At 36.8% G+C, this 27262-nt stretch overlaps 1 protein-coding gene across 1 annotated transcript in view; it reads left to right on the top strand.

Moving 5' to 3' along the window:
- SCFD1 (sec1 family domain containing 1) overlaps nt 1-25984 on the top strand; it is a 124982-nt gene extending 98998 nt beyond the window's left edge. The window contains exons 20-25 of the mRNA XM_055418191.2: nt 9203-9256; nt 12381-12433; nt 14914-14947; nt 15444-15509; nt 22424-22492; nt 25771-25984. Of these exons, the coding sequence (XP_055274166.1) occupies nt 9203-9256; nt 12381-12433; nt 14914-14947; nt 15444-15509; nt 22424-22492; nt 25771-25794 (300 nt within the window). The 3' untranslated portion in view covers nt 25795-25984. The remainder of the gene's footprint in view (nt 1-9202; nt 9257-12380; nt 12434-14913; nt 14948-15443; nt 15510-22423; nt 22493-25770) is intronic.
- Nucleotides 25985-27262: the final 1278 nt, after the last annotated feature.

The raw sequence follows: 27262 nt of genomic DNA, 5'->3' as shown, positions 1-27262 counted from the left end.
TAAATTGTGAAGTAAAAATAAAAGTATTATAAAACAGTAAATTCAGTATGTTTTAACAAAATAGAAGATATTCAAGGGTATATAACTAGGTTTTAAATGTTAGTTTTTCTAGGTAAAATACTCATCTCTGATTTACTTCTGTATGATAAATTACTAGAATTGAATTATGGAATCAAAAGGGTGAACATTTCTAATTGTCCTTGGTAAATATTGCCAAATTGCCGTTCAGAAAAGATGTACCAATATGCAGTGATTTACAGTGCTTGTTTCTCTACGTTCCTCCCAGACCTGAACCTGCGTGTATGTGTTGGTGTGTAATCTTTGTAAATTCAGTACTTTTAAAAAGTCTCTTGCTCTAGAAATATTTAAACAGATAGCCATTTTTAAAGTTACACTGTCCTAATGTTTTAAAATTTAGAGGAACTGCTACAGGTTTTAAGAGATATGGGGCAGGTTGGGAACTGAGAAAAGAGACATCAGAGAAGAAGACTGGTAGAGATGAATTCTTCGTTTCGCGCTTGTAAAATTCTAATTTATGCCTCACATCTCTAAATACTGGTTTGGATTTTTTTTATCTGAGTAAACATTTTAAGTTATAAAAAATATAGATAGAAATAATAGGACGTTTTGTCATGTCTAGTTTTCTAGGTCTCTTATAAGAACTTTTTATACCTTTTTGTTTCTTGGGCAGCATAAGTTTTATGCATCACAAGTATCAGCTATCACATAAAACCACTGGAATGATCTTTGCAGGTTTCGAATATATTTATGTGAGCACAGTTGCTCAGTTCAGTCACTCAGTCCTGTCCGACTCTTTGTGAACCCCTGGACTAAAGCACTCCAGGCTTCCCTGTCCATCACCAACTCCCAGAGTTTACCCAAACTCATGTCCATAGAGTCAGTGATGCCATCTAACGATCTCATCCTCCGTCATCCTCTTCTCCTCCTGCCATCAATCTTTACCAGCATCACAGCATCAGGGTCTTTTCACATGAGTCAGCTCTTCGCATCAAGTGGCCAAAGTATTGGAGTTTCAGCCTCAACATCAGTCCTTGCAATGAACACCCAGGACTGATCTGCTTTAGGATGGACTGGTTGGATCTCCTTGCAGTCCAAGGGACTCTCAAGAGTCTTCTCCAACACCATAGATCAAAAGCATCAATTCTTCTGCGCTCAAGCTTTCTTTATAGTCCAACTCTCACATTCATACATGACCACTGGAAAAACCATAGCCTTGACTAGACAACTCTATAAGAATATAATGACGAATAGTACAGTGTTGTTGTTGTTCAGTCGGTCAGACATGTCTGACTCTTTGTGACCCATGGACTGCAGCACTCCAGGCTTCCCTATCCATCACCACCTCCTAAAACTTGCTCAAACTCATGTCCATTGAGTCAGTATGCCATCCAACCATCTCATCCTCTGTCGTCCCATTCTCCTCCTGCCTTCAATCTTTCCCAGCATCAAGGTCTTTTCCAATAAGTTGGCTATTTGCATCAGATGGCCCAAGTATTGCAGCGTCAGCACCCATCCTTCCAATGAGTATTCATGACTGATTTCTTTTAGGATTGCTGGTTGGATCTCCTTGCAGTCCACCGGACTCTCAAGAGTCTTCTCCAACACCACAGTTCAAAAGCATCAATTCTTCTGCGCTCAGCTTTCTTTATAGTCCAACTCTCACATCCATACATGACTACTGGAAAAACCGTAGCTTTGACTATACAGACCTTTGTCAGCAAAATAATATCTCTGCTTGTATGCTGTCTTTTAATGCTATCTAAGTTTGTTGTAGCTTTTCTTTCAAGGAGCAAGCGTCTTTTAATTTCATGGCTGCACTCACCATCTATAGTTACTGTGGAGCCCAAGAAAATAGTCTGTCACTGTTGCCATTGTTTTCCCCACCTATTTGCCATGCAGTGATGGGACCCGATGCCGTGATCTTAGTTTTTTGAATGTTGAATTTTAAACCAGCTTTTTCACTCCTCTTTCACGTTTATCAAGAGACTCTAGTTCCTCCTTGCTTCCTGCCATAAGAGTGGTGTCATCTGCATATCTGAATTTATTGATATTTCTCCCAGCAATCTCAATTCCAGCTTGTGCTTCATCATCCCAGCATTTCATATGATGTACTCTGCATGTAAGCTAAATAAGTAGGGTGACAACATGCAGCCTTGCCATACTCCTTTTCCCAGTTTGGAACCAGTCCATTGTTCCGTGTCCAGTTCTAACTGTTGCTTCTTGACCTCCTTATCAGTTTCTCAGGAGGCAGGTAAAGTGGTCTGGTATTCCCATCTCTCTAAGAATTTTCCACAGTTTGTTGTAGTGTGAGGATGCATAATTTGAAACTCTTCTGTTTCACTTTGACTTGTTTACTAAAGTAATAACTTTTAAAAATGAATTGACAACAGATAAATTGCAAGCAGTGGAATTCAGTAGATTAAAAAAGACATAAAAGCAGTCACCTAATTGCAATATATAGCCCTTATTAAGATTATAATTTGAACAGGGAAATGTAAGAAATAAATTTATGGCACAAGAAAAGTTTGATACTGACTGCATATTGAGCTGTATTAAGAAATAGTTGTTGATTATTTTAGGTACAGTGATAGTCTTACGGGGCTTTTTTGGTTTTTTGGAGTTCTATTTTAGAGATATATACGAAATGTGGTTGTTCAATCACAGTCTTGTTTGAGTTTTTGCGACCCCATGGATTGCAGCACACCAGGCTTCTCTCTCCTTCACTGTTTCCTGGAGTTTGTTCATACTCGTGTCCATTGAATTGGGTGGTGCCATCCAGCCATCTCCTCCTCTGCCACCCATTTCTCCTTTTGCCTTCAATCTTTCCCAGTATCAGGGTTTTTTCCAGTGAGTCTTGATGCTCTTCATATCAGGTGGCCAAACTGTTGGCGCTTCAAAACTAGACCTTCCAGTGAATATTCAGACTTGATTTCCTTTTGGATTGACTGGTTTGATCTCCTTGCAGTCTAAAGGATCCTCAAGAGTCTTCTCCAGCAACAAAATTCAGAAGCATCAGTTCTTTAGTGTTCAGCCTTGTTTATGGTCCAACTCTCACATCCATACATGACTACTGGAAAAACCATAGCTTTGACTATATGTATCTTTGTCAGCAAAGGGTTGTCTCTGCTTTTTAATACACTGTCTAGGTTTGTCATAGCTTTCCTTCCAAGGAACCAAGCATCTTTTAATTTCATGGCTGCAGTCACCATCCACAGTAATATTCAGTTCAGTTCAGTCGCTCAGTCGTGTCTGACTCTGTGACCCCATGAATCACAGCACGCCAGGCCTCCCTGTCCATCACCAACTCCCAGAGTTCGCTCAAACTCAAGTCCATCGAGTCAATAATGCCATCCAGTCATCTCATTCTCTGTCGTCCCCTTCTCCTCCCGCCCCCAATCCCTCCCAGCATCAGAGTCTTTTCCAGTGAGTCAACTCGTCGCATGATTGGTGCCCGAGAAAAGAAAATCTGTCACTGTTTCCACTTTTCCCCTTCTGTTTGCCATGAAGTGATGGGACAAGATGCCATGATCTTAGGTTTCTGAATGTTGAGTTTCAAGCCAGCTTTTTCAGTTTCCACTTTCACCTTCATCAAGAGACTCTTTAGTTCCTCTTCACTTTCTGCCTTTAGAGTGGTATCATCTACATATCTGAGGTTGTTGATCTTTCTCCTGGCAGTCTTGAATCCAGCTTGTGATTCATCCAGCTCAGCATTTCACATGATGTACTCTGCATGTAATTTAAATAAGCAGGGTAACAATGTACAGCCTCGTTGAACTCCTTTCCCAATTCTGAATAAATCCATTGTTCCATATCTGGTTCTCACTATTGCTTCTTGACCTGCAGACAGGTTTCTCAGAAGATAGATTATTGCCAAAATGATCTGATATTGGGGGCTTGTTTTAAATAGCCTAGGAAATGGGGAGTAGGTGAGAATACAAATAAAACAAGAATTTGTCATAAGTTAATAATTGAAACTGAATGATGGAAGATTGAATGTGTTTTATTCAGTCCATGTAATCTGTTTCTTTATTTTATTGCCATTAATATCTATGGCTTGGAAAAAATATACTACTTTATATATTTTATTCTTTCCACATTTGTAAGAGCCCCACTCCAATACTCTTGCCTGGAAAATCCCATGGACAGAGGAGCCAGGTAGGCTGCAGTCCATGGGGTCGCTAAGAGTTGGACATGACTGAGCAACTTCACTTTCATTTTTCACTTTCATGCATTGGAGAAGGAAATGCAACCCACTCCAGTGTTCTTGCCTGGAGAATCCCAGGGACAGGGGAGCCTGGTGGGCTGCCGTCTATGGAGTTGGACAGATTCGGACACGACTGAAGGGACTTAGCTCCAGCAGCAGCAGCAGCATCTGTAAGATGGGGATGTTGGATTTACTGTGTAGATCCCTTCTGATTTAGAATTTTAAACTTTTCCAGTGACTGAAATCACAAAATACGACTAAAAAAATCATTTAGGATTTTTAGAAATTAATTTCTCACTGTGTTTTCTTCTCTAATGTTCATATATTTGAAATTTGAACATAGTGACCCTTAATTTAGGATATTCAGGTGTTTGAGACTCAGTCTCTCCTATATATATACGGTAGGAGCTTTCTACTAATAAAAATTTAGTTAGTAACCTAGACAGTCAGTCCTGAATATTCACTGGACTAAAAGAAATCAGTCCTGAATATTCAGTGGAATGACTGATGCTGAAGCTGAAATTCCAATACTTTGGCCACCTAATGTAAAGAACTGACTCACTGGAAAAGACCCTGATGCTGGGAAAGATTGAAGGTGGGAAGAGAAAGGCACGACAGAGGATAAGATGGTTGGATGGCATCACCGACTCGATGGACATGAGTTTGAGCAAGCTCTGGGAGTTGGTGATGGACAGGGAAGCCTGGTGTGCTGGAGTCCATGGGGTCAGAAAGAGTCGGACATGCCTCAGTGACTGAACTGAACTGAACCTAGATAATAACGTTTTTCATTCTGTTTCTGAAACAGTTTCCAAAAACAGTGAAAAATATGCTTGTTGTTGTTCAGTCGCTCAGTCATGTCCAACTCTTTGCGACCCCATGGACTGCAGTGCTCCAGGCTTCCTTGTCCATCACCAACTCCCAGAGTTTACACAAACTCATGTCCATTGAGTCGGTGATGCCATCGAATCATCTCATCCTCTGTCGCTCCCTTCTCCCGCTTCCCTCAATTTTTCCTAGCATCAGGGTCTTTTCCAATGATTTGGCTCTTTTCATCAGGTGCCCAGAGAATTGCAGCTTCAGCATCAGTCCTTCCAGTGAATATTCAGGTTTGATTTCCTTCAGGATTGACTGATTTAAAAACATGCTTGGGAATGTTTTAAACAATAGGCTTTCATATGAGTAAATCTCATTTATACCTCTTTTATTGTGGTACACAGTTGTTTTGTGTCTTTAAGATGAGTGAGCAGACCATCTGCTGAGTGAAGAAAATTATATGGCTTTGTTATGCTGTTTTCTGTCTGTTAGCTGCCACAGTTCAGTTATTTCAATTAGAATTTTAAAGATGGGGAACCTGATGGGCTACAATCCATGGGATTGCAAAAGAGTTGAACATGACTTAATGACTAAACAACAGTAATTATCTTGTATATAAATTATTATCAATATAAGATTGATTCTTTAAATCACCAACTCAATTCAAGTCTTCATTTAGGCTAGGTAGAGCATTAGTTGGTGACAGAGATCTCAGAAGTTGTTTCCTGAAGTACTCTTTCTTAAGCCTTTAAAGACACTGTGTATTTCTTTTATCATTCTCTACACTGGAAGTTTTCCTTAATATGTGATGATCTGTGAATATTGTATAGTGTGGTGGTGGTTGATGACTCTTTCAGTGTTACCTGGTTGTAAAGACCAAACAAAAACATAAAGAATAGTCTCTGGGCTCTTAAACTTTTGAACTGTTCTGCTAGAGAGAAATTTTTCTAGTGTTTTTTAATGACCTGTTCACCAGTAGGCTTATCTTCAGATACAGCAGAGCTATTAAATACGAAGTAAAATTTAATTTTTACTTTTATACTAAATGAAAAATTCAATTTTCCAGTTATTTTTGCAAATACAATAAAAGTAATATGACTCTTATGGCTTTACCAATTATATAAAATCTTTAGTGAATTTTTCTCCATTACACATACCTAATAACGTAGTACAGTTCAGAGTTAAATGTAAATTAGAGAAATAGATTTAAAATTAATTTTAGTAAAATGTTATAGTTTATAATGTTGCCTTGCTCCAGAATTCTTTTATTATTTCTTCCTGTTTAGTTACAGAGTACTTCATCTTTTGTTGGTGTTACTAAGAATAAATATGTAACTATAGTTTTCTTAAAGCTTTTTTTTTCAATCCTATATTTTATTTTTTTTTAATTTTTTGTTTTGCTTTTATAAAAAATTTAAATAATTGCTTAATTTACACAGTTGCAAAAAGCTACATTAAGTTATTTTACAACTGCCTCAAGCTGCAAAAAGAAAAAAAAAAAAAAGCCCAATGCCTTACCTAAGTTATCCCTCTCTCAAAATAATGCCATTTATATTATAAACCACGAACTCCCCATCAAAAGACGGGAACTGCTTTTGTTAATTCATATATATATATATATGACTGTATCACTTTGCTATACACCTGAAACAAACACAACACTGTAAATAAAATATAGTACAATATAAAATAAAAATAAGTAACAGATCTTTGGGGCTTTACACTGAGTTAGAGTTCCTATCAGAGGGATAACAGCACCACAGCCGCACTGAATCCTCCTGAAGGAGGCACATGAATGACTGGGTTACAAGAGTTACAGGAATGAGAGCTGCTCATTTCCCAGAAACTACAGCTCACAGAAAACCAACAAAGGCACGAGATACAGACCATTCACTTATGAATGTGTAAAACTCAAGAAAGTCCACATCACTCCTACAACATGTCGAAAGTGCCTCAGAATTCACACAATACCAACTTTCTCATGGTTCTGGTTAAATTACATATACCAGTTTATAACAAATGGCAAAATCTGTAACTCTGTTCAAAGTTTTAAAAAATTACTTAAGAATAATTTCTTGTATTTCTATGCCACCTTTATAGTTCTGGTTTCTCATTTCTTAATTAGTAAATTCAGCGTGCAGGTTCTATCCCAGGCTAATTTATACACTTCCGGAAGAAACGGCCTCTTAAATCCACAGAGTGTTGAGGTGGGGAGCCCCCAACCACGTCAGATTCATTTCACATATGATAATATATATGTTTCAATCCATTCTCCAAATCATCCCACCCTTGCCCTCTCCCACAGAGTCCAAAAGACTGCTCCACACATCCAAGTCTCTGCTGTTGTCTCGTATACAGGGTTATCGTTATCCTCTTGCTATATTCCATATATATGTGTTAATATACTGTATTCTGGCTTACTTCGCTTTGTATAATAGGCTCCAGTTTTGTCCACCTCATTAGAACTAATTCAAATGTATTCTTTTTAATCGCTGAGTAGTACTCCATTGTTTAAATCTGTACCCAGTTATTCTTTAGAGAAGGGTATGATTTAGGCTTACATTCTTAAGTGAACAAACTCAAGTTTATTTGAAACAAAACTTAAAAAGTACAATTTTAAGCTACCTTTTTTCAAATTTTAAATAGAATTCAGGAAGTACATTCAGTTAGCTTGAATATTTGGTGCTTGTGTTTATATTAAGGAGTTCCTAGCCAACAAAATGGAGAAGGAAATGGCAACCCACTCCAGTGTTCTTGCCTGGAGAATCCCAGGGACGGGGGAGCCTGGTGGGCTTCCGTCTATGGGGTCACACAGAGTCGGACACGACTGAAGTGACTTAGCAGCAGCAGCAGCAGCAGCCAACAAAAATATCAAGAGTATAATGAAATAACTTTAATTTTACTTGCCTAAGATTATCTTAAAAGATTTTTACTTGCAAATCTAGAAGAAGAAAAAAGAAATGCATACTTTCTGTCTGAGCAAAGCACCGTTTTCCTTAGTGATAGTCCATTTAATAATGAGTGAAGTTGCTCAGTTGTGTCCGACTCTTTCCGACCCCATAGACTGTAGCCTACCAGGCTCCTCTGTCCATGGGATTTTCTAGGCAGTAGTACTGGAGTGGATTGCCATTTCCTTCTCCAGGGGACCTTCCCAACCCAGGGCTCGAACCCTGGTCTCCCGCATTGTAGACAGACGCTTTACTGTCTGAGCCGCCAGGGAAGTCAATGTTTTATGACCTAAAGAAAGTAAAACTTGTGAAATAGTAATGTGTTATCTACAATTATGTGAATAATGAGATTTAAGGTTGCCTCTGTTGTATGAAATCTCCAAGATACAAGATGATTCTTTCCAGAATATTCTCTACAGTTCACAAAGGAAATATCAGTTCAAAGTGGGCAGAACACCATTCCAGTAGAAATGAACTTTGAATAGGCATAATAGTCATTAGGAAATTTTTTGTACCCGATGTGTTATATTCAAAATAACGGTTCAAATGGTCAGATTGAAATATAACAGTACAATTTCTTATCCCAATGCATGTAAGCATGTCAAGAGGCAATCTTCTGTCAACACCAGTATTATACATTTCATGTTCAAAATGGAATTTGTTCTGCAAAAAGACAGTGCAGTATGTCACTGAAAATTTGGAATCTGTCCAAGGCAAAATTAAAAGTTGTGTATGCATCCATTTCCCCATTTTTATGAAAGAGCACAAGTATTTTTTTGCTCGAAGATTATACATTAGAAATGAAAAGCTGTTAGGTCATTTAACCTCATATATTAATATTTTTGTGAACTATGTACTGTGTTTTTAAAGAAACTTAAATCTACAGAAAGGAAATGAAAAAAGGAGGCAGGATTCTTAAAAACTTACAGTTACTAGTATTAAAAAAGCAGATATCCAACAAAGTAAAAAGCCCAAATATATATTTGTCCTAAACCTAGATACACCTACACATTTTTTAAGATTACATTTGAAACCTTCAGTAGTGCCAAAGGTATTTACATCTATGACACCATTCATAGAATAATCTCAGAATGTGTTTAATTGAAAGGTAGGTATACTGAACTACAGAATGATTAGGTTGTCTTGTTACTAAAGAAGAATTTTGGTGTGTCATTTCTTCTGATATTTAACAAATACTCAATGATTTCTTCCACAGAATCTACCTGTTACTCGTATTTTAGACAATCTCATGGAGATGAAGTCAAACCCTGTGAGTAGCATATAACATTGTACTTATAAATTCTTGAGCATACCAAACTACCTGTACCAAAGGTGATAAACTCAGTTTGTTGTGGGCTTCATCACAGCAGAGTGCATGAGGGAAAGGAAAGAGTCCACATCCTCAAACAGCATTTGTTAGCCATTATCACAGATAGTGGGAATTGGCTTTTCGGCTACTGCATCCATTCTGGCTGGCTCTCATGCAAAATAAATGTAGATCATATCCTATATATATCCTAAGGAGCAAGTTTCTATAAATAAAAGAGAACTAGTGAGCATCAGTTGGTATAATATGAAAAGTACCAGACCAGTTTAACTTTATGAAATTAAATTAGGATAGGAATGCATAGTAAAAAATTTAAGAGCATGTGTTCAGATGGCACTAAATTCTTTTGGGCTAAAAAGTAAATTGAAATTGTTTGATGAAAAGATAAATGAGTAAATATTGTTAGCATTTACTTTAAAAATGGGGTTTTGAGCTGTTTTTATAATTCAAGAAAGGAATGTAAAAATCATCACAATCTGTTTCATAAAGCAGCCCATCATGTTACTGTGGCAACTGGAAAGAGAGTGGTTGTCTGGAATAGATCAGAACCCTGGTTTGAGTTGATCTGGGTTACTGTAGACTTGGCATCAAGTCTTAGGATACCAGGCTGAGAAACAGAGTAAGAACAGAATCTTCAGATAAATATATCATTATTTCATATTTGTTAAAACATGATTATAATAACATTAAAGATAATAACAAAAACAAATTTTAAAATCTGTCCATGTGAAAACAAAGATACAGTGTTACAGAAAAAAAGCCCAGTAAAGTACAGTTGCAATTATGAAAGGAAAGAGAAAATTGTCTATAATGATAAGCTAAAAAGGAGTGGATTTTTCTAGAATCAATACAGAGAACATAGTAGACAATGTAATAACAATAGACTTTGTTATTACTGCATCCTAGAGTATGTGAAGGATATGAATAAATGAAGAATACAGAATATATGAAGGAATGCTTCTTGAAAAGCCTTAGCGAAGTATGCATTTGTGATTGTCTTTAGAGAATACTATTTCATAGTAGGCAGTAGGTTTCTGGAAGATGTTATCCCAAACAATTATAAAGATTAAAAATATAAATCAAAAATTTAGATGCAAAATCCACATTTCTGCCATATGGATGGCTAAATTATGGGTCTTATTCTCACATGTGTCTCCAAGTTCTATAAATTCATTTATCAGTTCTAGTGACTTTCCCTTTATAACTGAAAGCACATTACCACAGGCAGATATTTTTTAATTAATTAGAAAAAGTAAAGTTTTTCTACTTTAAAAGCATTTTTTCACCCATCTGTTAGGTGGGACAGATGCCTGCACTATCTCTTATCCCTGTCTTGTTCCCATTTTGAAAAATTGATTTGGAGGCATTGAAGACATTAACAATGTGTGTACAAAGTTAGACCTGACTAATAATCTTGAATATACTGTATCTCAAAGGCTTTAAAAATGCTGTAACCTAATTCTAGGTGCATTGTTATCACTTACATTTACTAAGTGATCTTTGATTTGTCTTCATTGAATAAAATGAAAGGGGTTAGGCAAGATACCAGATAGGTTTCATCTACCCTTGTACATCTGGGCTGTAGTGGTTTCCTGGAGCAAAGTGTTGAAGGATTATGGCACTGCATTTGGTTTGGGGCTTCCCTGGTGGCTCAGATGGTAAAGTGTCTGCCTGCAATGCAGGAGACCCGGGTTTGATCCCTGGGTCGGGAACATCCCCTGGAGAAGGAAATGGCAACCCACTCCAGTACTCTTGCCTGGAAATTCTATGGACGGAGGAGCCTGGTAGGCTACAGTCCGTGGGGTCACAAAGAGTCGGACACAACTGAGCGACTTCACTTTCACTTTTGTTTCAGGGAGAGTTCTGTGGTTGATTAGCACTGGCCATCGCTGAGTGCAGGACTAGATAGTGATAACAGTGCATAGTTGGTCATTGATCACCTATGGGTAGGTTCATCCGGAAAAGAATCAGAAAACATCGCAGAAAAGAATCAGTTCCTTTGGGTGTTTGTGCTTTGGAGGGAGAAGGAGCTAGAGATTAGGAAGTAATGACATTATATGCAGTAAAGCAGTACTTTCTGAATCTTTAATATCAAGATATTATCTTTAATATCAAGAAGCTAGTTGATTATATAGTATAGAGGCCAGCAACCCCTTATCCACAACTTCTGAAATCCAAAAAGATTTTGTATAACTCATTTGGTGGGAAAACCTAACCTTAACTCATATTGAGGTTCTTTATAGTTTATCATACTTTATGTTAATATTCATTTGTTTAGCTGCAGAAACATTACCATGTTAGATGGTGGGGTGCTGCCCACTGGGAATACTACATTATATAGAGTTGCTATGCATGATATTATCTATCTACAGTTTTTTAAATTCAAAGTTCCAAAATATATCTAATTCCAGAGGTTTCAATTATAAAATATTTGAACCTGTATTAGGTATTCTGCACATTCAATAAAATCATGGACATAAAAATTCTAAAAGCAAAAATACTTAAATGCATTAGCTTATAAAACAGGTATATTTATTTTTCTCAATTATTAAGTATAGTTCCCTGTCCTATACAATAGTTTCTTATTGGTTAATTTATATATAGTAGTGTGTATATGTTAATCCTAAACTACTAATTTATCTGCCCCCACCCTCCTTGGTAATAACCATAGTTTGTTCTCTATGTAAAAGCAGGTATACATTTGAGAAGCAGCATGCATAGTGGTTAAATTCTGGGGTATTGAAACTAGACTGCCTGAGTTCAGATCTGGAGTTTCCACACTCGTCATAAGACTTTAGGAAAGTTAGATAACCTCTGTGTATCCCAGTTTTCCCATCTGAAAAACGTGGATAATAACAACTGCCTCAAAGATGATACGGGATTATGTAATTTTATCTGAGACACTTAGAATGATGTTTAACGCATAGTAAATGTTGATGGTGGCTGTTTACCAACTTAATATTCATTAGTAGATTCATCAAGTAATCTTAAAATACTCTAAGCAAAACTTGAACTTTCTAAAGAGAAATTCCATAGTCATGGTAAAGTTCTCTATTTTTTTAAATAGGAAACTGATGACTATAGGTATTTTGATCCCAAAATGCTACGGGGCAATGACAGGTAAGCAGCTCTTGTATAATTTGTTGTATGTTTCCTCATTCCCACCAAGAACAGAAATAACTTTTACTGATTTTTTTTATTATAAATCAGTAATTGCTTATTATTAAAAATTCAAACTGTATAGAAAACTGGTAAGTAAATAATATGTAGAATTCTTTACCCAAAGGCAGTCACTGGTAATTATACTTAACACTTTGTTGCTTTTCCTTCCAAGTATATATATAGGAAAAAAAAGTACATTAGATGCTTGTTGTTACTTTATTATGGATATATTTTTTGAAATTTAATTCTGGTGTTATGATAGTAGTGTACAAAACACAGAAAGAAGGATAAAATTAGCAGAGAAAAAACCTTGGAGGAATGGTCTTTAGCACCAAGACTTGGGTGAAGCTTCTTTATTGCCTGTACCTTATGTTTGGGATCTTTCGAACTTTGATTTATCCCAAGCTTTCAAATCTTTATAAGACAGTCAGATCGGATAATCTAGTCACTAAATATTGATTATTAGATTATTTTAGAAACATAAAAGGTTATTCTCTTTTCTGAACTTACCAGAAATAATACCAGAGTTGCAAAAGAAGCTGCTGATAGCAGCTGCAGCTGGTAAGAAAGAATTTGACAAAAGAATAAATTATAGAAGGAAGAGGATGAGGAGTGACACAAAGCGGGTATGGGGCTTATTTGGTGGGTTATTAAAATGTTCTAAAATTAGACAGTGGTAATGCTTGTACAACTCTAAATATACTAAAAACCACTGACTGTACACTTTTAAATGGTGGGTGTACAACATGTTTGATGTTCTCAAGCTTACGATTTTTTCCTTCCTTATATTTCTGTCAGTAGATACATTTTGCTTCTTAGAAACTTGTGAGAAATTCTTTCAATCTTCCCTATATATAGTTTATTCATGATAATGAGAAGGAATATTAGGAATGTTGATGAGACAGAGAAACACAGACTTTCATTTTTAATAGACTCAGCTTTCTCCTGAGCTGTCTCATCACAATTAGATCTTGGTTTTTAATAACTGGTAGTGCAGTGTTCTTTTAAGCCTCACCTCTCCTCATGTCTGCTCTTGCTGCTGCTGCTGCTAAGTCACTTCAGTCGTGTCCAACTCTGTGTGATCCCATAGACAGAAGCCCACCAGGCTCCCCCTTCCCTGGGATTCTCCAGGCAAGAACAATGGAGTGGGTTGCCATTTCCTTCTCCAATGTGTGAAAGTGAAAAGTGAAAGTGAAGTCGCTCAGTCGTGTCCGACCCTTAGCGACCCCACGGACTGCAGCCTACCAGGCTCCTCCATCCATGGGATTTTCTAGGCAAGAGTACTGGAGTGGCTTGCCATTGCCTTCTCCGCATGTCTGCTCTTAGAGGAACTTAAAGCACTCTGCTAAGTCACTTCAGTCGTGTCCGACTCTGTGTGACCCCATAGACGGAAGCCCACCAGGCTCCCCCATCCCTGGGATTCTCCAGGCAAGAACACTGGAGTGGGTTGCCATTTCCTTCTCCATAAAGCACTCTAGAAGGAAGTTAAACACTGTGAAGCATTAGGCAGCTCCTGGCCCCTTTTCTGGAATTTTCACCCAGGTCACAGAAATGGGGAAAAGATGGAACTGTGGAATCAGTAACCGAATCATTGAGCGGTTAAAATAGCTCTTTCCCCTTGGTTGAGATTTTCAAAAATGGCTTGTGAGGAAAACCTAAGTTATCTTTGTTTGTACATCCTATTTTAGCACTCAAATATATATTTGACTCACAAAAGCTTTGCAAATTGTCTTTATTAAAAGAGCTCTTAGACACCAAGTATTTTTGAAATAAATAAACATGTAATTAATATATAAAGAAGTTACAGAAAAATACAGATCCCTTCTTTCATCCCCCCTTTCCTTCCTAAATTGTTATCCTTGCCATACATGTGTTTGCATAGTCTTTTCACAAATGTAGATACCCACAAACTATAATCTGTCCAGTATGGTAAAACTTGCACATAATTTACCACTAAAGTGAGCTTCCCTGATAGCTCAGTTGGTAAAGAATCCACCTGCAATGCAGGAGACCCCAGTTTGATTCCTGGGCCTGAAAGATCTGCTGGAGAAGGGATAGGCTACCCACTCCAGTATAGTCCTTGGGATCACAAAGAGTCAGACATAACCAAGCGACTTTCACTCACCACTAAAACATATATTTTATCAATTTACCTTATACCCAGATTTCCACTCATCGTGGGAACTAATGCTCCATCTTTCCTATTCCCTCTCAAGTCTTCTAGAATTTTAAAGTCAACAAGTTGCCTCATTCCCTTTTAGACACTGAGACATGTACCTCATCTAGCTTGTTTTCTGAATCCCACTTAAGAAGAATTGTAAATACCCAGATAATAGTGCATGTGTATGTATATATATATATTTCCCATGTCTTTTTATCCTTAAGAAAAGCTTTGGGTGAAATTTTCAGTATGGGTTTCTTATTGTTTGTTCTTACAGCTCAGTTCCAAGAAACAAAAATCCATTCCAAGAGGTAAGTTCATATAAAAATTCTCTGTCCCTAAAATGGAAGGATGAAAAGGTGACCCAGCAGTCTTGAAGGATATCTTTGTCCTATGACTTTATGATGATTACTGTATGGCAGTCTTGATAAATCCAATCCTGTGTACTGAAGATTGATTATAAATAACAATAAATTCAAAGATGACTTTTAGAAAAAGCCCTATGGATTTATTTGGTATTGTTTAATTGAAAGATGAGGTTTATTTTCCTCATAATTGTTTCTGAAAAATCTCTACTTCATTTTAATACCCAATAAACATTAGAAATTTATAGACTTTAAAAAAAATAAATTTATAGACTTGTAAAAAAAATAAATTATCACTGAAGGAGCATCAGGTACTTAGGTTAAAAAAAAATACTAGCAAAAGTTGTGGAATAGGCTCCAAACTAAAAGCCATGTTGCTTGAGAGCTAAAATACTGTTCTGTTTCTTTTAACTTATCTATTTTCTTCTGCTTGCATTTTTAGGCAATTGTTTTTGTGGTGGGAGGAGGCAACTACATTGAATATCAAAATCTGGTTGACTACATAAAGGTACATTTGATGTTCATATTCTTTTATCATTCGAGGTTTCACAGTTGTTCCATGTCTTTAACATATTAGCAGTCTCTGATGGCTTTCCTGATTCTTAAATAATCCCTTTTCTAGAGGTAGTTTAAAAATCTGGCAGATAAGAAAACAATGAATATATGAGCATTTTTCCATGTCACATTCATTTTTGGCCTAAATTTTACTTGATCTGCAAAATAATGTATCTTCTTGATGTAATGTACTATGCAGCTATCTATCTTAATTTGACTTTAAATGTTTAGACACCCCAAATAAGCTCCTGTCCCAAAAAAGCCTCCCTTGGTGAAATGATTTACTGAACTCCATTTACCTAATAAATTAAGCACTTTTCTCTCATCTTGTTGACCTAAGTCAGCAACATACTTCAAACAAACTTGGAATGTCTGCTTTTTCAGCAAATAGGCACTTTAGAGGTAGCACTTTAGAAGTGGTGTGCTATTCAAAGCTAACAGCATCAGGGAGTGACACACAACTAAGCAAACGAACATGAAGGGAAAGGTGTAACTTGAAGAGCAAAAATGCCATTGAAAATGTAGAGGCAACAGAACTAGCGATTTGTTACAGTGACATTTTATAACCTTCATTATTCACTTAATATTAATGATTATTCCTTGTGGTCCTATATTACATAAGACATCAATAAATACTGAGATTTTCATACAGCAGGAGAAAAAAATACATACGTGGATGTCACAGAGCTTCAAAATCATCAGGCACCTCCAGGGCTCCTACCTCAGTTGCACAGAACATGCTTCAGAATTTGGACCACTACTCAGATGTGTGTACAATACCTTGCTTTCAGGGAAGTTGTGTGTCTTTTATACCCTTCTCTGTTCATATAGCCAGAATTGGGCTCCATGACCAGGCTCAAAGACAAATAGCAAGGGAACATAACAGAAACCAGGCATAAGACCCATGAATCTGTAAAATTTCTATAAACAGTGCTGACAAGCTAGTAGTGCAAGTTGTCCCCGGGTCTGTCTATCTGTGACCCTTGGGCAGACTATATTAATCCATTTCATTTAGATTTGGCCATGGGTCAACAACATGATTGGTTCCAGGTATGTACCCAAGGGTAAACACAGGGTTGCAACAGACCGGCTGAAATTAATCCTGTACTTAAATCCCATCCTTGGGTAACTCTTCTTAATTACATTTGTCAGCATTCCTTCTGCATTTCTTTTTTAAACACATTACAGACAAGAAAAACAGGCATAAAAACCAAAATATTAATCATTTGTGTAAAGAGTCGGACACGACTGAGCGACTTCACTTTCACTTTTCACTTTCATGCATTGGAGAAGAAAATGGCAACCCACTCCAGTGTTCTTGCCTGGAGAATCCCAGGGACGGCAGAGCCTGGTGGGCTGCCGTCTATGGGGTCGCACAGAGTCAGACACGACTGAAGCGACTTAGCAGCAGCAGTGACTGAAATGCAGGTGTAACTTTAAAGAAACTTTGCAGTTTACCAAATAGTCCAGTGTAAACTTGTTTTTAATCATGCATAATCTTCATAACTCTTAGCTCTCTCTACCACAGAAATTTTAATTTGGTGAAATGTATTAATAAATTGAATAAATGTAACAATTGTTAACTAAGTTTAGTTTTTTCCCTGATCAGTCGCTTCCCTCAGAACTTCAGAGTTGTCAGTGGTAGATATGTAAGCCCACCAAGTTATCCAGTTATCCTTTACTTGGTTTCAGTTTACAAAGTATTTTTTTTAACTTGTTATTGCCTTCCACTCACCAAAATATGGTGTACAGATAGTAGGGCACATGATACTGTGACCCATCAGCCATGTCACAGGTGTTTTATGTCTATATCAGCTACTATTCTTCACAGATGATCACTTGGGTTCATATTTACACAGTGGTCTTTGGCTCTTGTGGTGAACAGATTCTTCTGTACACATTTCAGCAGCAACAATATCCTAATTTTGCCTCCCAGAAGGGGTCCTCCGGAATATATAAAACCTGTAAAATGAGAATATGTAAAACAAAAGGAAATATTAGAATTATTCTGGGTGTTTATCCCCTCAATGTTGTTAACATCATCAAGATATAGCACATAAGTCCAGATTAAATCTTTCATAAACCTACCAGAATCCATTTTGGACCTTCAGCTTCAAATAAAGGAGGCTATTTCTGCATGTGTTGTGGGCATCTATAAATATAGCTAAGAGTATTATTCTCTTGCTCCCAACCTCTTGCAGGGTACCATGATAATGTTAGCTTTCTTTTATTATTAATATTTACCTATTGGCTCCATTTCTGAGGATCAGAACTTCTCCATCTTTCCATGTGTCAGCAATTCTTACCCAGAATTTGGCCCCTGGTTTAGAAGACCATCAGATTCAGCATGACGCTGATCCTTGGTGGCAGCAGTATGACTGCTGTACTTCCCTTTCTTCATTCCCAGTCAGAGGAAGTAGGTTAGCTAAGTGTGAGTTTATAAGACTGTGCTATCCACTGGTTAGTACAGATGCAGAAACCATTAATCCCAGCTTACACACATGTGAAAAGAAGAAACAGAGATTCAGAGGACTTGTCTTCGACATTTCATTTTTGGATCGTTCATTGCAATTGTATAGAAATCTGATTAGTTTTTGTACATTGATCTTATGTCCTGCAACCCTATTGAACTCATTTGTTATTTCTGATAGTTTTTTTTTTAATGGATTTTTAAGATTTTCTATAAACAATAATCATGTTACCTGTGAATAAGCTTCTTCCTTATCCTTTTGGGATTTTTTTCCTTTTTCTTGCCTACCCACCCTGGCTAGAACCTCCAGTAACAATAGAAGAGTCCAGAGCAGACCTGTTTATCTTCTTCCTGATTTTAGGGGGCAAACATCCTATCTTTCACTGTTAAGTTTGAAGTTACCAATGGGTTTTTAATAGAGCCATTAATGTTTAGTAGCTAGAGATACCAAGGGAACATTTCATGCAAAGATGGGCTCGATAAAGGACAGAAATGGTATGGACCTAACAGAAGCAGAAGATATTAAGAAGAGGTGTCAAGAATACACAGAAGAACTGTACAAAAAAGATCTTCACGACCAAGATAATCACGATGGCGTGATCACTCACCTAGAGCCAGACATCTTGGAATGTGAAGACAAGTGGATCTTAGAAAGCATCACTACGAACAAAGCTAGTGGAGGTGATGGAATTCCAGTTGAGCTACTTCAAATCCTGAAAGATGATGCTGTGAAAGTGCTGCACTCAATATGCCAGCAGATTTGGAAAACTTAGCAGTGGCCACAGGACTGTAAAAGGTCAGTCTTCATTCCAATCCCAATGAAAGGCAATGCCAAAGAATGCTCAAACTACTGCACAATTGCACTCATCTCACACACTAGTAAAGTCATTCTCAAAATTCTCCAAGCCAGGCTTCAGCAATATGTGAACCGTGAACTTCCAGATGTTCAAGCAGGTTTTAGAAAAGGCAAAGGCACCAGAGATCAAATTGCCAACATCCACTGGATCATGGAGAAAGCAAGAGAGTTCCAGAAAAAACATCTATTTCTGCTTCATTGACTATGCCAAAGCCTTTGCTGTGTGGATCACAATAAACTGTGGAAAATTCTGAGAGATGGGAATACCAGACCACCTGACCTTCCTCTTGAGAAACCTGTATGCAGGTCAGGAAGCAACAGTTAGAACTGGACATGGAACAACAGACTGGTTCCAAATAGGAAAAGGAGTACGTCAAGGTTGTATATTGTCACCCTGCTTATTTAACTTATATACGGAGTACATCATGAGGAATGCTGGGCTGGAAGAAGCCCAAGCTGGAGTCAAGATTTCCACGAGAAATATCAATAACCTCAGATATGCAGATGATACCACCCTTATGGCAGAAAGTGAAGAGGAGCTCAAAAGCCTCTTGATGAAAGTGAAAGAGGAGAGTGAAAAGGTTGGCTTGAAGCTCAACATTCAGAAAACAAAGATCATGGCATCTGGTACCATCACTTCATGGGAAATAGATGGGGAAACAGTGCCAGACTTTATTTTTTGGGGCTCCAAAATCACTGCGGATGCTGATTGCAGCCAGGAAATTCAAAGACACTTACTCCTTGGAAGGAAAGTTATGACCAACCTAGATAGTATATTAAAAAGCAGAGACATTACTTTGCCAACAGAGGTCCATCTAGTCAAGGCTATGGTTTTTCCAGTGGTCATGTATGGATGTGAGAGTTGGACTCTCACATCCATGTGAAGAAAGCTGATCGCCAAAGAATTGATGCTTTTGAACTGTGGTGCTGGAGAAGACTCTTGAGAGTCCCTTGGACTGCAAGGAGATCCAACCAGGCCATTCTAAAGGAGATCAGTCCTGGGTGTTCATTGGAAGGACTGATGTTGAAGCTGAAACTGCAATAATTTGGCCACCTCATGTGAAGAGTTGACTCAATGGAAAAGACTCTGATGCTGGGAGGGATTGGGGGCGGGAGGAGAAGGGGACGACAGAGAATGAGTTGGCTGGATGGCATCACCGACTCGATGGACATGAGTTTGAGTGAACTCCGGGAGTTGGTGAGGGACAGGGAGGCCTGGCGTGCTGTGATTCATGGGGTCGCAAAGAGTTGGACACGACTGAGCGACTGAACTGAACTGAAGCCATATAGTCTAATTATCATGAGAATTCTTTGTTTTTTAATCCCATTTGGTCTTACCGTTTCCTTTGTTCTGCATAATATTCATCTTTCTATCATTTCAGCCCCATTTAGGGGAAACTGAGCTAGTAGGTTTGTGACAGCCTACCTCATGATATTAGAAACCCATGTAATGCAACCTTGTAGTATGAAACAAAACTTATGCCTATGGCTCTGAGAGACTTGTAATTGAGAATTACCTAATACGGTACTTGATTTATTCCAATTCACAAAATAAGCAAATGCTATTTTTGTTGGGAAGGCAAAGAAAATGCTATAAGAATTCTAGCTTATTTGGTATTGATGTTAGTCTGACTTATAATGTAACTGCTATTTGGTATAACATTGATATATTTGATAAAATTAATTGGACTGATTTTAACAAGATGTTTGATAATACTGATATCAGCGACCAATTGTTCTTTTGTTGGAAGGTGATTGGCTAGGGAATAAGCTAGATTTAATTAATAATTAATTGTTGCATTGAATCAAGGTATTGGTACATTCATAAAGTTCAAGTTTTAATGGAAAGAAGAAATACCAAATTTGTACATAGTTTTAAGAATAAGTTTTACACTGAAATATTACTAAATGCAGTGTTAAAAATTACAGCAATACCTCACTAGATGACATAGAAGATTAGAGTTTTGTGTTTATCTTTGTTTTTATATTCTGTAAATGCTATAAAGGATGAAAAATGGTGACAAATAATTACAATTAAGAAAGCTTCATCTAGGAGAATGAGAGGAGAGGAATGTGCTTACATAAGCACAGAATTAATCTCAGCTAGTTAATGATACCCTGGTGCTGACGTTTGGCCAACCCTGAATGAAATGTTTTAACTAGTGATTAAAATAGGCATGTTTTAGGGTCCAAGATAGACCAGGGGGCAATTTGTACTAGTTTGTCAATGTTCTTTAATGGAAAACATAGATTGATGATTTCACTTGGTCGCTATCATGTTTTCTTGTTTCTGCTGTTAAGCCTGGTCATGCAGCCTGACTGTAGCTGCGTGACCAGAGAGGAATAAACGATCCCTCCTTGGGCAAGACTGGGGCTCCCCTGAGACCAGCATATCCTGGTGGTTCACAACTGAAAATGAAATGTGTCTTGTATTACTGAGATGAGGTTCTGGGAACTAGAAGTTTTGGACCCCTCTAATGTTTCCTTATGTACTCCTCCCCTCATGTGAGCGTAGCCTCAAGAATCCCAATTATATGGCCCTATTTAATGGCTACAGTACCATCTCATTTTGAAGAAAAGGTGAGATGTGACTTTTGTTTTACTTGTTCTCAGGGAATGTCAGCCGGAGATGTTTACTCAGCTCATACATCACAAAGAAATGTCCTTCTCTTGTATTCAGTTCAGTTCAGTCGCGTCCGACTCTCCGCGACCCCATGAATCACAGCACGCCAGGCCTCCCTGTCCATCACCAACCCCCGGAGCACACTCAAATTCATGTCCACAGAGTCGGTGATGCCATCCAGCCATCTCATTCTCCGTCGTCCCCTTCTCCTCCCGCCCCCAACCTTTCCCAGCATCACAGTCTTTTCCAGTGACAAAGCTGTAATTCTTTTGGTTCCTTGATTAACCATATTTGGTTTGTACCTTACAAAAGAAAACTTACAAATTTACCTTCAAGTTCACAATACATATAAGAATTTCAGCATTAAGAACTTACCAAAATTCTCTAGTCAAAAATTTTGACTGCTTGTAACTGGGTGCCAACATTCTGTCAAGATTAAAGATGAAATTCATAGTTACAGAATGGAATAGGGTATATTAACATATAAATACTGTATTATCACAGATGAGTCTTAAATGACAATCCATGCAACTTGCACCATATTCTACTTTCACCGCAACAAAACTGTAAATGTTTTCTTCAAGTAGTTACAGTCCTACATAGAATGTTGACTGAAGATTTTATAATTATTGCTCCCATGAAATGGGTCACTCATCACATTCCTTCTGTTTTCAGTGTGAATGGCACTAGAAACATGCCTAACTCATATTTTGAATGGAAAAAAATGTGCCCATTGCACTACTTTATAACATGTAATTTTAGGATGATAGATGTACACTAAAATCCAGTACTCACTCTAAAGGAAAATAAAACCTTTAAGAATAACAAAAAGTTTTGTTATGTTTAACCCCTCTTCTTGGGAATATTGAAAATATTACTTGTTATTTGTATCTCAGTTCTGTGTTTGATTTTTTACAGGGGAAACAAGGCAAGCATATTTTATATGGCTGCAGTGAACTTTTTAATGCTACACAGTTCATAAAACAGGTAAAGTGTACTTTTTAGTTTGTTTCTTTAGCATACCTTAAGTTGCTGTTGATATTTTTCAAAAGAGAGCAAGATAATCCTATTCATCTGAACCAGCTGAAACTACAAGCCACAGAACTAGAAGAATATAAGGTTTTGCTATGGACAACTATAAAGGAAACTCTTGTATGTAATGTTATTTCCATTATCCCAAATCTATGAAAAGGTAAATTTAATTCTGAAAACTTTTAATTGGAGTAGTGTGCTTGTTTAGGCAAAATTCAGTCCAGCATTTCCTTGACATACTGTCCATATTTCTGACTTTGCCAAGCATTTCACATCTGGACTGAGAAATTGTTTCTTGGGGGATTGATACAAAAGATTGTCATTCACCTTGAAGGTCAATGATAGCAGTAGCTGAGGCATAGAAGGTCTTTACATTCTTTTACTATTGTTCCCACTAATGTTCTCAGTACTTAACATTAACTAAGCTTTTTAAAGCTTAAACTGCCTCAGAGGCTTAGTAGGCTGACCAGTAATATTCACTCACCTTTGCCTTGGCTATCATAAAAATCATAACTGTACTCTCTGCTCATTTTTAGCATCTCTTCCTAGCACCTTTTTCCAGCACAACTTTCTTACCCACTATAATATGGTTCTTTTATTCTTAACCTTAATGTGGTAGCCCACTGGTATTATTAGAATTTCAGATATACAGAAAAACTGGAGAGAATTTACAGTGAATACATTTACATTCCCCACTAACATTTTGTTGCACTTGCTTTATAAGCACCTGTCCATCTTTGCATTCTGTTCATTGCTCCAGCTTAATTTCAGAGTAAATTACAGATATCCGTACACTTCCCCCTTAATACATCAATGCCAATTATCATTCACTAGATTTCATTATTTGTTTGCTGCTGCTGCTGCTAAGTCACTTCAGTCGTGTCCGACTCTTGTGTGACCCCATCGACGGAAGCCCACCAGGCTCCCTCGTCCCTGGGATTCTCCAGGCAAGAACACTGGAGTGGGTTGCCATTTCCTTCTCCAATGTGTGAAAGTGAAAAGGGAAAGTGAAGTCGCTCAGTCGTTTCCAACCCTTAGCGACCCCACGGACTGCAGCCTACCAGGCTCCTCCGTCCATGGGATTTTCTAGGCTAGAGTACTGGAGTGGGGTGCCATTGCCTTCTGCACATTATTTGTTTAGTTGTTGTTGTATTACTCTCTGGAAGTAAAATTTACAGCAGTGAAATATACATATCTTAAGTGTACATTCCTGCCTTTGTCAGAGGTATTGTTCACTTGAGTAACCCAAACCTATATCAAGGTACAGGAGTTTACACAGAGTTCCTTTATAGCCTTAGCCAGTCAGTCCTTGCTCGTAGTCAAAACTTGCTCCCAAAACACTGTCTTGATGTTTTCCCACCATAGATTAGTCTTATGTATTCTAGAACATCATAAATGGAACTTTTCTTGGTTAGGTTAACTAGAAGATTCTGAATTTTGTTAATCCCTTCAATGAACTAGATGGTGTTAATGCTAATTTTCTCTATTAGTTTTCTATTTATTGGTTTCTACTTTTTATTTGATTACTTTGGGTTTACCTTGTTCTTCTTTTACTATCTGTTATTGGATAATTATTAAATCATTAACTTTAGTTTTTCATTTCTAAAATGACCTTTGAAAGCCATAAAGCTTAAACTCTTCCCAAACACTGCTTTAGACACATTCCACAAATGTTGATATATTTGTATTATCATTTGAAATATTTTTAATTTACCTGGTGGTTTATTCTTTAGCCCTTGTAGAGAGATCTATTGTTGTTTGAAGTATTTGTGGTTTTACTAGATAAATTAGAAATCAAAAAGAATAAGTTAATTCCCTGGTTGTCATAGAACATTTTACATGTAAGTTCATTGTTTGAAAATTTAAATTCCTTTTATAAACCAACATATAGTCTATCTTGCTAAGCACTCCATATGAAGAACTTAAAGGAAGAGCTGTAAATATTAATTTGATTAAAGTAATTGATAGCATTAGTTAGATCCTCTGTATCTATTGATTCTTTTTCTGTCTAGTTCTATCAGGTATTAAAAATCTCCATCTGTGATTGTGGAATTGTCTCTTCCTTTAGTTGTGTCAATGTTTGCTTTTATTTTTAAGTTCTGTTATTAGGTACATACAGAGTTTTGATTATTGTATATTCTGATGAGTGGGCTCTTTTATCATCATGCCCATATTCTTCTACATATCTAGTAATGCTCTTTGTCTTGAAATCTACTTTATCTGGTAACTAATAAAGCCACGCTAGCCTTCTTATACTTACTGTTTGCATCTTATAACTTTTCTGTTTACTTTCAACTTGTCTGTGAATTTAAATCATATATCTTATATATCAAGCATATTATACTTAAAGCCTATATCTTGTGTGTTTGTGTGTATCTCAAGATCCAACTATATACTATATATCTTAGAATATTGTTGGATCTTGTGGGGTTTTTTTTTTAAACCGACAATGTTTTTTTCAAAAGCCATTCTGACAGTCTTTTTTAAATTGGAGTGTATTCGTCTTTAACATCTAATGTAATTATTACTGTGATTGGATTTAGGCCTACCATTTTATTGTTTTCTGTTTCTCCTTTCTTTGTAAGACTTGAACACTTTTTAGAGTTCCACTATAATTCATCTCTGCATTATTAACTTTAGGGTTGCTCTAGAAATCACATTATGTATACCTTTAACTGTTAATAGACCAGTTATTATGCCACTCGTATTAAATGTAGAAGCCTTGCAACCATATAGATCAATATTTATGCTGCAATTGTCATATTTTACATACATCATTAATTTTACAAAATAGTGGACAGTGTTGTTTGTGCTTTAAACAGTCATGTGTAGAATAAAGACATAAATCTTTTACATTTATATGGATATGAATTCCAGTGCTCTTTATCCCCACTTACAGATTTTAATTTCTGTTGACTCAAAAACTTTCTATCTGTTATTGTAGCTCAGGTATGCTGGCAATGAGTTCTCTTAATTTCATATAAATATTTGCTCCTATATAATGTTTACACATCTTTTCACCATAACAGTTTTTAAATATCTATAAATCTGAAACATTTGAGTTAGTGAATATTGAGTGAAAATGTATTATTCTAAAATACAGTACAGTGCATGAAATAGCCTAGATTTTAGCATGATAAAAGTGTGCATTTAAGGTGATTACAAATATGATTAATACCTAAGTTTCTTTTGTGATTAAAAAAGTAATATTTATGATTTATCTTTTGTTTTAGCTATCACAACTTGGACAAAAATAGCACAGAAGAACTGTAACATGAGAATCTATTTAGAACTTGAATAAATGTAAAAAGTCAAAAGAGCCAGATGTTTCCTTCTGCATATCAATGTCCTAATGGTGAAACTTAGAGGTATTTGTTAATTTTTAAGGAAATTCTGTACTTAATATAATGTATACTGATTAAAAAAATAAAGCATTTCAGAAATAAATATTAACATTGTAGAACATCTGTTATGTTTTACAAATGAGAATAAAAGTACTTTGGAAAGAAGGAAAGCTCTTTCTGAATATAATGTTAAATATTAATATAATAACCAATGTATTAGGATTGAAGCTAGTGAAAGTTTAAGAATATATGTGTTATTTGATCAGTTCATGAATCTCCTACTTGTATTCATTTTAATTGTAAAATTACCTTTCCATAGTTTGTTTCCTATGTTGCCTCTAGATTCAAAAGCCACTTTAATGTCCCTTCTCCCTCTGGCACACTTGTGTACATTTTATCATTTATTCTCCTTTATATAATGGCAAAGTCAAACATTAACATCTGGAGCAGATAAACACAAAACATTTATCCTGTACACTTGTAAATGTTATGTAAAAGTAAGTGTTAAATGTGGTACTCACCTTCCTCTCTGTGTGAAATGCAGCACTAAAAATGAACCCTTATCAGTCATGTATCTCAGGGCAGCCATAAAATAAAAGCAAACCAGTCTCTCAAGAGGAAACAATTGTTCCTATTATAAAGGCCAGAGAGCTTTTCCTCTTAATGAGCCTCACCAAGAGGAATCGTTAGAGACAGCATCCTAATAATAGATAAAACAAGACTTACAAACTGTCTTTCTGCACTCCCACCCACATGGGTCAGTGCCATCACACCAAAGCAAAGGTCCAGAAAAATAATTGTAGATGATGTAGATGATTGATATATTCCAGGAGTATAAATTTAAAGTATGTTTCAGCTGGTATAATAAATTAACATAGGCTGGGTAGCTTATACAGCAAACAGGTATTTCTCACAATTCTGAGTGCTGGGAATTCTAAGATCAAGTTACCAACAGATCTAGTATCTGGTGAGAACATTCTTCCTGAGTTGCAGAGAGCCATGTATCCTCACGTGGGGAGCAGAGAGCAAACTCTGGTCCCTTCATCCCCCTTTAAAGGCACTAATCCCATCATGGGTCTCCACCCCATGACATCATCCAAACCCAGTTACCTCCCAAAAGCCCTGCTTCCAAATACCATAACATTGGGGAAAAGATATTTTCTTCAATAAACTGTGCTGGGAAAATTGGACAGCTATATGTAAAAGAATCAAATTAGAATATTCTTCAACACCATACACAAAAATAAACTCAAAATGGATTCAAGACCTAAATGTAAGACCTGATACTATAAAACTCTTAGAGGAAAACATAGGCAGAACACTTTTTTACATAAATCACACAGTACCTTTTTCAGTTCTTCTCCCAGAGCAATGGAAATAA

The sequence above is a fragment of the Moschus berezovskii genome, chromosome 21, assembly GCF_049115385.1.
Source record: "Moschus berezovskii isolate FMDL1 chromosome 21, NW_MosBer_1.0, whole genome shotgun sequence".
NCBI lineage: Eukaryota > Metazoa > Chordata > Mammalia > Artiodactyla > Moschidae > Moschus > Moschus berezovskii.
The sequence above is the reverse complement of the archived record's forward strand: the minus strand, read 5'-3'. Positions and strand labels throughout refer to the sequence as shown.